Source organism: Myiozetetes cayanensis, unplaced genomic scaffold (genome assembly GCF_022539395.1).
Source record: "Myiozetetes cayanensis isolate MyiCay16 unplaced genomic scaffold, myiCay2020 scf2-11, whole genome shotgun sequence".
Classification (NCBI taxonomy): domain Eukaryota; kingdom Metazoa; phylum Chordata; class Aves; order Passeriformes; family Tyrannidae; genus Myiozetetes; species Myiozetetes cayanensis.
In genome coordinates, this window is record NW_026087411.1 from 94,587,335 (window position 1) to 94,601,366 (window position 14,032).

General features: G+C 38.0%; 1 protein-coding gene across 26 annotated transcripts in view; it reads right to left on the bottom strand.

Moving 5' to 3' along the window:
• The window catches only part of DLGAP2 (DLG associated protein 2), a 448,813-nt gene that overhangs the window by 153,182 nt on the left and 281,599 nt on the right, over window positions 1–14,032 (bottom strand). For 15 of the 26 annotated variants that reach the window (XM_050315349.1, XM_050315348.1, XM_050315343.1 and 12 more), the window contains one exon: window positions 2,053–2,085. The exons of the other annotated variants lie outside the window; for them this stretch is intronic. In XM_050315349.1, coding sequence (XP_050171306.1) covers window positions 2,053–2,085 — 33 coding nt within the window. The remainder of the gene's footprint in view (window positions 1–2,052; window positions 2,086–14,032) is intronic. 26 annotated transcript variants of the gene reach the window in all.

Below are 14,032 nucleotides of genomic sequence, written 5' to 3' on the forward strand. Positions count from 1 at the left end.
CCTTTTTGTGTTTAGTTTATCTACATCTGTAACTATACAATCTGCACTATTTTAGCAGACAACTATAATGACTTAATTATTAAATGTAAGTGAAACTGAAGGCAAGACAACATTCTGCTGCTTTTATACTATTGTATGAAATGAGCATGTCTCAACTCTCTCGAATAAAGCATAAAATGAGAAATGGTTCTTCTTGTGGTTTCTGTGAGCTGCACAGTAGCATGTTTATACTGTGAGTCTCCAAATATGAAAGTCCACATTTCCGGATTTTATGCCTCTTGACTACCTAAACTGTTCTCCTACATCCCTTTGACAGTTAGTTGAATTCAAAGATATTTCTCTCTCTGCTACATAACAGTTCATTTGATGGATTTGGGCACAGTTACACCTGGAATGTAATGCAGGCGTGTAATTGACCTGTCCTGCAATTCAGGATATTTCCCAAGCAGAATAAGGATGATTTCTCTTTGCCATAATTCTGAAGCATACATACTCTGTTGTCAGTATTGGTCATTATCATTATGTTAAGACTGTCATATTTCAAAGTAAGATGGGACACACCGTGACAGCACCATCTACTAACACAAAATATTCATGCAAAACAAAAAGCAAACTCAACCTTTAAAAAGGAGAGAGAAAAAAAAAAAAAAAAGATGTTCTGATACTGCTTGTCTTAATGTCTATTTGGTGACACATGCATATTCTTGACATCAGTCATAAAGGTCATATTTACAAGATTGTCCTATTAAGCATGGGTAACCTTACTCAAACCAAACCAAAATACTCAGAATAAGGGTCTCCTCATCTGGGATGAAAATGGCAAAATCTGCATTTACTGTCTTCTGACTTCTTCAAACAGACATCACTTGGTGTGCTGCTGTATTTGAGTACAAATAACTCTGACGGACTCTGTACCCAGATCTGTTCTACATTGCACACAAATTTCATTATAATGAACTTCTAAACTTCTTTTATAATTTATTCTATTGCAATTCTTACAGCATACCTGTGCCTACAGTAAAGGAATGCTTGGAAAAACTTGAATAAATCTATTGTCCCATAATTTTAAAAGAATACTCTTTAAACAAAAACTGAATGAGGAATATTATATTATGCAATAGATACATTTGAAGCCAATGACATAATAAATAGTAATATTGTTCTAATGATAAATATCATCACAAATTTGGACTAAATCTTTGGGATATGAAAATTATGCCTTAATTTTCACAACCTGTTCAACTGAAGGATGATTCAAGAAAATTATGAGTACAGAAAGATATTTTCAGCACAGAATTACCTTATTTCACAGTGCTCATTTGTATTCCTTCTGTGCCAAAATCTCTACCCAAGCAACACAGAAGTTCGCATGATCATGTAGCATCAAATTCTCTGCTCCTGTATTTCTGCTAAAAAATTCCCAACTCAAAATATTTGAATTGTGAAGTAATTGTAGTTGTAAAATTCTAAAATTTTTATTTGAGTGGACTGCTTTTAAAATTAAGTTCCACACAGCACAAAAAATATATGTGTACAGTGGAATCCAGAGAATTAGCACATTTGTGTTCTCATTCTTTCTAGATTCTCTATTGAAAATTGACTTCTTACTACTAAAAACCTGTTTCCTATATATTTCTAGTAATAAAACTGGAAACTCAGTCTTGAATCTTTTGCTTTCCTTACAAACCAACAAGTGGGTTTTTTCCCTTCATTACAGAATCACATGCAAGTTTGAATAACTTCAAATCTTTTCATTGGGACTTGTTGGTTTGGAATAATGCTTCTTCCCCCCTTGATTTGTTTAACATTAAATATACTGTAGTTAACATTTTAAGTACATTTTCAATGCTATTCTTTAAACTGGTGCATGTAATAGCTACTCATTCTTCATTTATCTGAAATATTTAAAAAACCTTAATAGTATAATTTTGACATGTAACAAAATACTGTCAGAAGCACACCAAATTAATTTGTCACCCCCGCCCCCGAAAACTCAATAAACTTAGTATAAAACAAACAAATAACATAATCTAATCTAACTGTCCACTTTACCTGGAAATGCATGCCCTGTTAGAGAATCCAAATCTGAAATTAAAACAGTGAAAAGATAATCTTTAACACTAATTTATTATTAAAAAGCACAAAAAATCAAAAGCAAAGCTGACACCAAATATCACATTATTACCAACATCAAATTTTAATCGTATATGCAGAAAAGCAAAAATAAAACACTTAGCATTAAATTATGAAGGTTTTCCTCTCCACAGTCTTGTAAAAATGTAACATAACACCTAAAGATGAAAGCTTTGAACACTGTGGGAAGCTAAATTGTTTATTGTTTAAGACAGACATACCACAATTAAATAGGAATTGTACAAAACCTTTTAAATGAAACTCTGATTCAGAAATTATATCTTGAGTATAAAAATTTTTAGATTGTACCCTTTTAAAGAGAAGACTTTCTTTCTTGATCATAACAAATAACAGACCTAATTTTGCCTGTTCTAGTGTTCATTCTTTCTTGTTTTTTTTTTTTTTTCTTCAAAATCTTTCTTTTTTTTAAAAAAGGAAGAAAGCTGTTAACACCATAAAGCATAAATGAGGCCTTCGCTGTTGACTCCCTAAGAGAGGAGGAGAAGGTGTGTTAGTGACACTGGCAGCATTAGAATGACCCCTCCCCAGTGTGCACTGGGACCAGAATGCAGAATTTCATCTTTGAAGTGCTTTGCTTTTTGGAATTTCATGTTCTTAACAGAGACTAATTTAGCAACTTTGAGGAGTCACACTCAGAGATTCACTTGTAAATCTGTAGCCAGAAGAGCAGTTGACTCATAAAATACAGTCACAATACCAGCTGGGATTGCTGTTGCATTACCAAGGTATAAGGCTAATTCTCAGACATATAAGGCCAAACCCCCACCTTCTTAGGTAGTGTTCTGTCACGCAAGGCAGTGACGTGAGAACATTTGAAAAACAAGCCCTGTTGCTTCATCTTAAAAAAAAAAAATTGTTTCCTTATTGCAGCAGTCAGCAGACACAAGATTCTGGGTCAATGGTTTAGGCTACAGAAATCCTGAACTTGTAATATAGTAACCATTTCTAAAAATTATTGCGAAAGTATTTACCAGTTAAGTCCTGGAACTGTAGTAGGAACTGCTCCTACTGAAAGACAGGAGGAAAGTGTACTTGACTTTAATAATTTATAACTGTTTAAATGAGATAAATTTCCTGTGGCCTGAGAACACGCTTAGTTTTGCAAGTGAACACAGGAGAAAAACAACCTAAAATGTGATAAATGCACTAGAGAGAATGGCTATCTGAAATCCAAGTGGCTGAACACAATGCATTACCTAACGATTCCAGTATGTGGGTCTCAAGGTTTATCACACCAAACTTTATCATAATCTATAGTAGAAATTAAAAACAACCTTAGCATTTTTTTCTTCCAGAACCTGAGAGACAGAAGAATGTTTTTGCCCCCTAGAAGCCCATAAAAACCACTCCAAAACCAGATTATGAATAAATGGAGTATTTAGCTAGGCAGTGACTTCTCCCTGAAACCACAGAAACCAGATGCACCCACCATGCAAATTGGAATCAACACAAAAAAACATTTAATACTTAAATAGCACAAACTGCTGTCACTGTGCACATCTTCTGGCACATCCTACCATAGCAATAAGGTGTTTCAAAACATCTGTTCTATGTAATTTTATCCATGAAAGTATCCGGATGCAAAACTCTAAGATCCAAGAAAAAGAAAAGCAGAGGAAAAAATTCTCTTCTTCCTATAGCAGTGAAAAAAATATCTACTTAGACATTGGGATTAAAAAAAATGAACAACAGCGAAAACAAACTATACCAGAAAAGTGAGATTTGTATCCAAAAGTTCCATGTACCTATTGTAACTTGTAGCAGAAATTACTATTAAAAATGCTATTCTGAAAGCAATGCAGATAAGTTAATGCAAATTAATTAGGCTCTTGTCCCAGCACAAAACAACAGTACTGTGTAATATTTTGTGTTAAGCTGATGATATAAATTGTGGATGTGTTTATTTTCTTACAAGTCGACCTACACTAACTGAAAACAAGGTAGTTTGTCACCCAAGCACACATGTCCTGTGTGCACTGTTAAATAAAATCAGACCTACTTTTCTAGCTGAAACCAGAAGAGTTTATGGTATATTGAACCCACAAATCATGATCCACATGCCCCAATTCCATCATTACATTTCACAAAGAGTGATATGAGCTGACACCGCATAGGCAGGCAATGTAAAGTTTCCCATATAAAGATAAATACAGCATGCAACATTTTACTGCTAGACTTCAATACATGCAATTACTTCAGTTATAATGGAATGAAACCTTTGCTGTGACTGAAACAACTCTAGTATTCAGTCTCTGCCATAAGATTTCTTCTACTCTACTTTGGATTCCAAAGGCAGTAGAAAAATCATCATTTCCTGTTATTGTTAAGAAGATTTCTCAGTTTCTTTGACTGATTTTCAATTAAGTAAGCCTGAAGAGGTGGAATCCAATTTTCCTCCATTCCATTTATTTAGTGGATTGCTCTGATTTGTTACTATTCACTTTTGTTTTCATACATACAACTTTCTAAGCAAAGAGCAGGAATCTGAGATGAAAGTGGAGTACCTAAAAGTGACACACATTTTCATCCTCTTGTTAGGGCAACATAGTTAGCATATCCACAGAAGCAGTTAGCAATGAATTACATTCATGCAATCCAGACCTGATTCATATTATAAGTCTTTGATTTAAGTAATAAAACCAGTGATGATTAAGCTGACTTTGAGTTATAATGCATAGAAAGATTTTTCAAAAAGGGAAAGAGTATATTCTTCTCAGCAGGCAGTACCTTTCTTTGGTATGCCATAGTCATTTCATTAGCTCAGTGCAAAACAGATATTGGAGATGGTACAAGATTTTCATGCCAATAAGCTAATTATTTTTTCCTAGAGTTGAATAGCAAAGATGTAGTCCTGTCTATATCTTGCCTCCAAGGCCCTGTTCCTCCTATTTCAAAACTAGTGTTCACTGCACAATCCAGTGCTCAGCCTTTGACTTCCACTCTCATGGTATTCCTCATGCTGTGCTTACAGTAAAATAGCTGTACAGCTGCCACTGATGTGTGTTCGCAGAATAGCAATGCCAAGTGAACAGAAGGGATGATATTTACAGTGCACAAGAAAACATATTTAAGGTGCAGAGCACATTTAAGTCATTTAACATTAAAGGCTCTCCATGGCATCGGCAGCAAGATGATGAAATACCAAACCACCTCTTGAAGCTGGTACCTGCTCAGAAAGGTTAGGAGAAGCTAAATGAATGCTCTTTCGAAAATATAAGATTTCTGTCCTGCTTCTAAGTGTTTTAACAGATATTGACAGCAGGAAACGAGTGTCTCTGCTTTGCTAAACTTTCACGGTTAGACTCAATCTTATTTCACTATAAGCCCATAAATGGGCAGCAAAACTGAGGAGCCATTGTGGATGTGCACAACACCAGGACCATGAATTCTACAAAGCTCAAGTCTTCAAACAAAAGGAGCGAAGTCCAGCTGCTCATAATATTTCAATACGAAGGGAGAGAAATAAAAAGTCTGGTTGCAAAGAAGAGAGTGAAGAGTACCAGACAGCTGCAGTGCCTGAAGATGAAAGATGACTTGCATCAATCAGAAGTTGCAACTGTAGCTTTGACAATCAGGTCAATGAAAAGTATTGGCATGCAACTCTTAGGATTGGATTTGGATTCTAAGTGTGGCTGCACCAAGATTTGGGGGTTAATTTGGTACTAACTAAACATAAAGCCAGAGTTTAAACTAGTAGTAGGTGAACAATTCTTTGCATTAGCCTCTAGAGGAGGAGAGTTTCCTTAAGCTTTGGAAATGATGTGCATTATTCACTACAAAGCTGGTTTTCCAGTAGAAGTAAGTCTTGTATGGTCCTGTTGCTTCAGCTTGGGACTGCACTATTTGTCATTATCTGTAACTATATGCCTATGCCCTTAACGTACTGAAATAAAACTTCCCCAACGAGAAGAAAAAAAAAGAAAAAAGGTGCAGTCACCATTTTACAAACCCACTGCTCTCTTGTGCTGCTGTTTGGAATTAATTCTTAGTCTTGGAGATAATCAAAGCAAAAAATCGAGTGGACAGTTAGTTATGAAGACTCAACAATATGACACTCCATATCCTATTTATTGCTCTGATTCAACTTGAAACCATAAATTTATTGATAAAAAATTGTATCATATTGAGACAGTAGATCACACTTATGCCACTAAGCAGGGGTTCATTTCACCAGCTTTCTTTTCTGTGATATTATTAAGAACTGGATTCAAACTTACTTTTCTTCAGTAGAGGTGTTGTCCTGCAAGCTACGTGCCTGAGCTTCCATAAGCTCCAATGAAGAAGTAGTAGAAACTGAGTCAATTAATTACATTGAAAAGTGGTCAGATGAATAGTTAGAACAGCTCTTTCCACTGACAAGATCTCTAACAACTATAGTGTGAGCTTACACACCTACATACGTACATAACCTATAATGTACGTAATTGAAGCTGAATCTCACCTCAAAAATGTTTCAGGAAAATAATGTACATACATGGATGTGGATCTGAGACACCCACAAGAATAAAATGGGAATGATTTAGACATGGATTTAGACTGTTTTGCAACTGGTAAATTTGATGGCCTCAGATGTCTAAAATGGCTACTTAAAGTAAGTTCTAGACAAAAATAAACTTAGTCCTGTCAGTCTTTAGTACAAAAACTCACTGATTATTTTTTCTACTCAATAAAAATCATATGTTAATTATACAGGATGAAGGATGCAGCTTTATATTTTGTCTTCTGATTTATGATATTTCAGCAAGAACTTGGAGAATGGCTACAAGGTTAAATACATTAAATACAAAAGGATCCATCCAAACACCGAGAAACACCTTTTTTTTTTTTTTTTTTTTTTTATTAATTGTGCGAGTGACTCAGCACTGGCACAGTGCTCAGGGAGATTGGGGAGTTTCCTTCCCCAGAGGTAAATAATAGCCATCTGGATGTGGTCCTGGAACAGCCTGCTGTGAGTGGTCCTGCTTGAGCAAGGGGGTAGGACCAGATGACCTCCAGGAGGTCCCTTTCAAACTCAACAATGCTGTGATTCTGTGAGATAGTACCAACTGTTGAAAGAATCTAAGGGCCACATATGGCTTCAGTGTTGGCAGAGCAGGAGAAAGAAATGCATTTTTTTCTGATGAGAGGAGTGAATTGCAGAAGACAGATCACAAAAAATACTGATTAGGGGAGTTTTCAAAATATGGGAGCTTTCATTAATAGAACCCATCTGTTATTATTAATAACTGGTAACCATTCATCCTGCCCATTCAAGTCTTTGCTCACACACTCTTGCACTTGCACCCTCATGGTTACCCACCAGTGCACGACTGGGAGGCCAACACCAGCTGTCTGTGCAGAGGCTGTGGGGCCATAATAGCACACAGGGGCTCTTAGGTGGACATCCAGGAAGTCCTTCAAAGGGTCCTTTGCTTCATCACGCATATATGGCATCCTACAGCCTGGCCACATGTGGCAGCAGCACCCTCTGGAATGTGGTTCCATTTACACAACTGGCTGCTGCTGCCAGTCCTGGCAGGTGGTCAGGTTTGGCCAGCTTTTGATGCTCCAAGTTTCTTAGTTCTTGCGAAGACTGCCAGACTGTCAATCTCAAAGAGCTTATCAGTGCTTGGGAGACTGCTGCATGCTGTTCTCTGCAGCCTACTGTATCCTCATAACTTTTTCCACCCACACACCTAGATACCTACAGAAATCACTCACACAAATTCACACAGAAGGCACTTTTATGTAATGCAGCCTTGGAGAATGGCTACAAAATTAAATACAAAAGGATCCATCTGAACAGCAGGAAACACCTTTTTTAATGGTGAGAGTGACTGAGTGCTGGCACAGTGCCCAGCGAGATCACACCTGCTATGTGATATGCTTTAGCAGAAGAAGCTGGGGGAGACCTAAAATCCTGCTATCCAGATACAAATTTATCCTTATATACTAGTTGTGAATTATTGTGTACAATTGCAAGGATTGGTAATACTACCAAACACACATCATTGAAGATGCTATTCAAAATAGGATGATAAAGGAAGAAAATAAACTTCCAGGTTTAGTGAAGTGTCCTATTAAAACAAAAAATTCTCATACAGTTAACTCTTTGGCATCCCCTTTCCTTAGGTAGCAAATATTAATTAAATGTGTTGTCCTTAGTTTCCTTAGAATAATTTAACAGAATCACAGAATGGGTAAGAGTGAAAGGGACTACTGGAGGTCATTTAATCCAACGCCCTTGCCCAAGCAGGGTCATCCTAGAGCACATCGCTCAGGATTGTATTCAGATGTCTTTTGAATATCTCCAGAGAAGGAGACTCCACAACCTCTCTGGACAATCAGTTACAGTGCGTGGTCATCCACAGAGTAAACAAATTCTTCCTCTCTTTCACATAAAACTTCCTGTATTCCACTTTCTGTCTGTTGCCTCTCAATTAGCCTGGCTCCATTCTCTCATCACCCTCTCTGCACGACATTTCAATACACTGACAAGGTCCTCTCTCAGCCATCTCTTCTCCAGGCTAACACATAGCCAGCTTCCTCAGCCTTTCCTCATACAAGAGATAATCCAGTCCTTTAGTCATCTTCTCAGCCCTTTACTGGACTCACTTCAGGATCTAAATGTCTTTCTTGTACTGAGGAGCAAGAAATTCAATTTCTATGTTCCTGAAGCTGTATTTCATAGGGCTTCTGAGTTAAGATGTCATCACCATCTATACAAAAGTTCATGTTACCTTTATATACATAGTTTAAATTACATAAAAAATATTTGAGATATTGAACAGAAATCATTAAAAACATAGCCTATAGGTGTAATTTGACTTGACTGAGATATTCTAGTAGGTTCATAGTAGGTAACATTTCAGAGAACTAAAAAATGGGATATACTGGCCCTGGCCAGCTAAACTGGAATATGGTCTGCTTTTCTTCCTCCACAACATATGTTGTTCTCATTTCTTTACTCTGTCTCACTTTAAAAAACTAAGCAAAACCAACCATCAATGAAAAAATAGAAACTCCAGAAGTGGTTTCCTTCCATTTTGAAAGCCATCATTAATCCATTTTCTTCTGCTGCTGATCTCAAGCAATCTGCCTGCTTCATGCTTCCTAGTATAATCGTGGCCTCAGGACTGGTTTATCCAAACTCAATGCTGGGGTTTTTAATAGCATCTTAAAATATATTGTAGAACCTACAGCTGCATACAGCCATCTCAAGATCAGAACATTAATGCTTTCCAAAGCAGCTCTCATCAGGAAACTTAAAAGCACATTATGGATGAAATCTCAGCCCCAGTTTCCTGCAGTGATAGCAGCACCCACTCTGCTTGAATGCAGAGACTTTATTTAGGCAGTATTCACTAGCACTTTGATAGCAGTGATGGAGGACACCTATCATCAGAGGTTGGTGTACTGTAATTTGGAACCCCGTGCAGTTCATCACAGCTTTACTGCCTTATATTGAGCCAGGATTTCCCAGAAGACTACCACAGGCTTGCTGTCCTCACCACATGCAATAATCCAAACACTTTCAGGAAGGCACACTGTATCTACAGGCACACTGTGAGTGCGACAGCTCACAGTTGTGTACATATGTGTATTTATTTAAAACAAGCACACAAAAGAAAAAGTTTCTCAGAAAGATCCGTACAAACATTACTCATACTTTCCCCAGTGACTTCCCTTTGGGTAACTGGCTTAGCCATGAAAGAGGTGAAAGAACCTCTTTTACCTAATGTACTTTAGTGTCTTAGCATGTCCACAAACATTTTTAAGCTCAGAAGCACTTTTAAAATTATGCATGGCTGATCATTGAGCAACCACCACCTTAAAAACATAAAATCATTTAGGCTGGAAAAGATTCAAAATATCATTGAGTTCAACCATTAATCTAGCACTGCCAAGTCGCTAAACCATGTCCCTAAGGGCCACAACTACACCTCTTGTGCTCCAGGCCTTTCACCAGTTTCACTGCCCTGCTCTGGACACAGTCCAGCACCTCAATGTGTTTCATGTAATGAGGGGCCCAAAACTGGACACAGGATTCCAGGTGCGGTCCCAGCAGGTGCTGAATACAGTGGGGAGATCACTGCCTTGGTTCTGCTGGCCAGATTATTTCTGGTACCAGCCAGGAGGATGCTGGCTTTCTTGGCTACTTGGCTCATGTTCAGCTGCTGTCAACCAGCACCTTCGGGTCCTTTCTGCTGGGCAGCTTTCAAGCCACTCTTCCCCAGACCTGTAGCATTGCCTGGGGTTGTTGTGACCCAAAGGCAGCCTCTGGCACTTGGCCTTGTAGAACCTCACACCATTGGCCTCGGCCCACAGACTTGAGTGCATCTAAGTTGTGCAACAGGTCACCAATTTTTTCCCCTTGGATTATGCGGGCTTCATTCCACCCCCCAACCCGTCTTCCAGCTCAGGAGGCTGGTACCCAGAGAACAACTGGTCTTACTGTTAGAGACTGAGGCAAAGAAGGTATTAAGTACCTCAGCCTTTTCCTCATCCTTTTTCATTCACTGTTTTCCCCTGCATCTCATAAAGAATGGAGATATTCTCCTTAGACCCCTTTTTGTTGCTGACCTATTTATGGAAACATTTTTATTTTCTTTTACAGCAGCAGCCAGATTAAGTTCTAGTTGGGCTTTGGCCCTTCTACTTTCCTCCCTTCTTAACCTCATGTGTGACATCCTTACAGTCCTCCTGAGTTGCTTACCCCTTCTCCCTAAAACCATAAACTTTTCATTTTTTTTCTGAGTTCCAGGAAAAGCTCTCTGTTCAGCCAGGTCAGTCTTCTTCCCCACCAGCTTATCTTACAACATATTGGGATGACTAGACACATAAAACTTTCTATATAGCTTTATTTCTAACTCATTTTTTCAAAGGATGCTTCTAAGTTTATTTCAGTCTAGGCAGAATTAAAGGCTGCCTACATCCAGGATCTGTGCAGCTGTGGTTAGTACAGCACTATTCTTGAACTAATAACCTAAAGCCTTAACTTTGAGGCAGAGCTGATTTCTGTCCTCAAAAGTAGAATTCTTTCCCATCTGTCTGAGAAAGACCACAGAGAAAGAACAGAGTTTCCAGATTAAGGAGGTGGCTAACACAGACAGCCATGGGCTGTTTATTCAACCTCTGAAAAATTGTTTTTATGTTGGTAGTTTCCATATCTGACAGCAAATAGATGTCAGAGTTTTGAGAGTGTACTTGAATCCTATCTGTACATTTAATCACATTATCTTCCCATATGAAATATTAAAACTTCAATTACTTTTGCATTATTGTGAAAAATATGACTCAAGAAGCAATGACATCATGATGTGGTGACATCATGATTCTCAGTGATATGAAGCTATCAAATTTTCCAGACCAGAAAACCATAAAATAGATAAATAAAAATATGCTAAATAAAATTCATGTTTATGCATTGTTGAGATATTTGTGAAATAGTCTGATGAAATCCTGGAAGTAGGCTCTGGGCAAATGAGGAGTCTCAAACAGAGATTCAATAATGCTCCACCAAAATAACAAAACAAAAAGGGCAAACCCAAACCAAAACCCAATCAAACAAAAACAAGCAAACTCCAAAGACCAACCAACCAAACAAAAACCAAAACCAAACCAACCAACCAAAACCAAACAAAAACAAACCAAAAAACCCCACCCCACCAAACCCCACCAAAACCTAGGGGAAAAATAAACAAGTGAACTTCAAAATAATATATCTGCTCATTTTTTTGTGGTTCTTTTCTAAATCTGCTTTCTTCACGGAAAAGGCAATAAATCCTATGAAATTCAACTGTTCCACTTTATACCACTAATTATGTCAAATACAATGACGTCTTTCAGAAGCTGCTTTTCAGTGTTATCAAATTCTTTCAGTTTATCTCACTCTTTCTCTTCTACTGGAAATGCCTCTTCTCGCACACTTTCTCTGTTTTTTAGTAACTTTGCTTTTTCCTTGAAAATTACAGAAATATAAGCTCTCAAATCAGCAGGCATTCTAAACAAAAGACAATATTCTCTCATTTTCCACTCAGCATCAGCTTCCCTTCCCCTAACTCACATGACATTGCTTTCAGGTTTGCGCTCAGCTTGATCTGGTCTTTGATATATCTATTCATTGTGTTCTGTTCACCAAGAGAAAGTATTTTTTCATATTCATTCTCCTGTCTTTTTTTCCTTTTATCAGATAAAACCGAGTGCTTATTATTAAGCAATCTTTCAAGCCTTTGATGCCCTGCCTGGTTTCAGAAAGACTAAATAACTATGTTTATATGTTGACACATAAAATACCAAGTCGAGGTTTATATGACAAAGCTGATTCAGTGACTTACTAAATATTAGGACAATTCTGGTTATACTAAACAAGTCGAGTCTTCTAAGTACTTTAGATCTGCAAAGCCAGTGGGGACAAAAAAAAAAAGACAAAACACCCCCCAAAAAAGAAACACCTACTTAAGTAGCTGTGGCTTAATCCCAGCCAGCAACCACACACCACACAGCCACTTGCTCACAACTCCTCACCCTGGCAGGATAAGGTAGAGAATGAGAAAAAGGTAAAACCTATGGAGTGAGATAAAATCAGTTTAATGACTGAAATAAAGCAAAACATAATAATAATAGTAATGGAAGGGAGAGGGTGACAAATAAAATCCAAGAAAGACAAGTGATGTACAATGCAATTGCACCTGCTGAGCAATGCAGTGATTGGTCCCTCCCAGACAGTTCCCCCCAGCTTATACACTGAGCATGACGTTCTATGGTCTGGAATATCCCTTTGGCCAATTTGGGTCACCTGTCCTAGCCATGCTCCCTCACAGACTTCTGGGCACCTGCTTGCTGGCAGAGCATGGGACACTGAAAAGTACTTAATTTAGGGTAAGCACTATTAGCAACAACTAAAATATCAGTGTGTTATCAACATTATTCACATACTAAATGCAAAACACAGCACCGTACTAGCTACTGAAAAGAAAATTTAACTCTATCCCAGTTGAAACAGGGACAGTATCCACCTTCATTCCATATAATTTATGCCATGACCAGCTCCTACATTTTCCCAGTACATTTCAGTTAACCATCACCACTCTTCCCATCCCTTAATAGATATACACACACACACACATACGCACACATCATTCCCTTAGTTTATGGACCATTCCAAAAAAAGTCCATTGACTTCATTTAGTCCATGCCTTCAGACTCCATCTGCTACATTTTTTCATCAGGGCAGGAATGGTGTTGTATTCTTGCATGCTGGAGTCGGTTGTCCCTCTCCTCCACCTGTCTGGAGGCAGCACTACTCTAGTACTGCTAACAAGATTCTCCTCTTCTAAACTCCTTTCCATAGGATCAGGAGTATAGGGCTCTGGTAGATAGCAGTGCACAGTGCACCCTATTGTCATCAAGTTATAAAGAGGTAGAACCCATTTCTATTTCTGGGGTGACAGGAGCTAAACATATTGGAGACTGAAATGAGTCCAACTGGGAACAAGCAGCAAAAGCACCTCTATGTGACCAGCCCAGAGACTCTGTGCATCCACGATGAGCTGTTTTTTTCTGTCTCATTCACTGAATAATGGCCAACTTCTGAAGTTGTAACTTAGGAAAGTTGTCAATGTTTTCAGTGATAAACGCCAGAGTTCTATCAGAAATGACTGCAAGACTCCCTTTGATTTCATAGAGGTAAGAATTGCACTGAGTTCAGAAGGAAAAGACTATGAAACAGAATAAGGGATTTCGTGGGAAAAAGTTTGTGATAACGTAATTAATTAAAATCCCCATGCACAAGGGAATGAAGTAAAGGATGAATTGGCTTTTGCCTACAGACATTTCCAGATTTGATTGCTTCACTTGATTGGTCTAGCATTCTTTCAGCACAGTTTTGTGCTTTCAA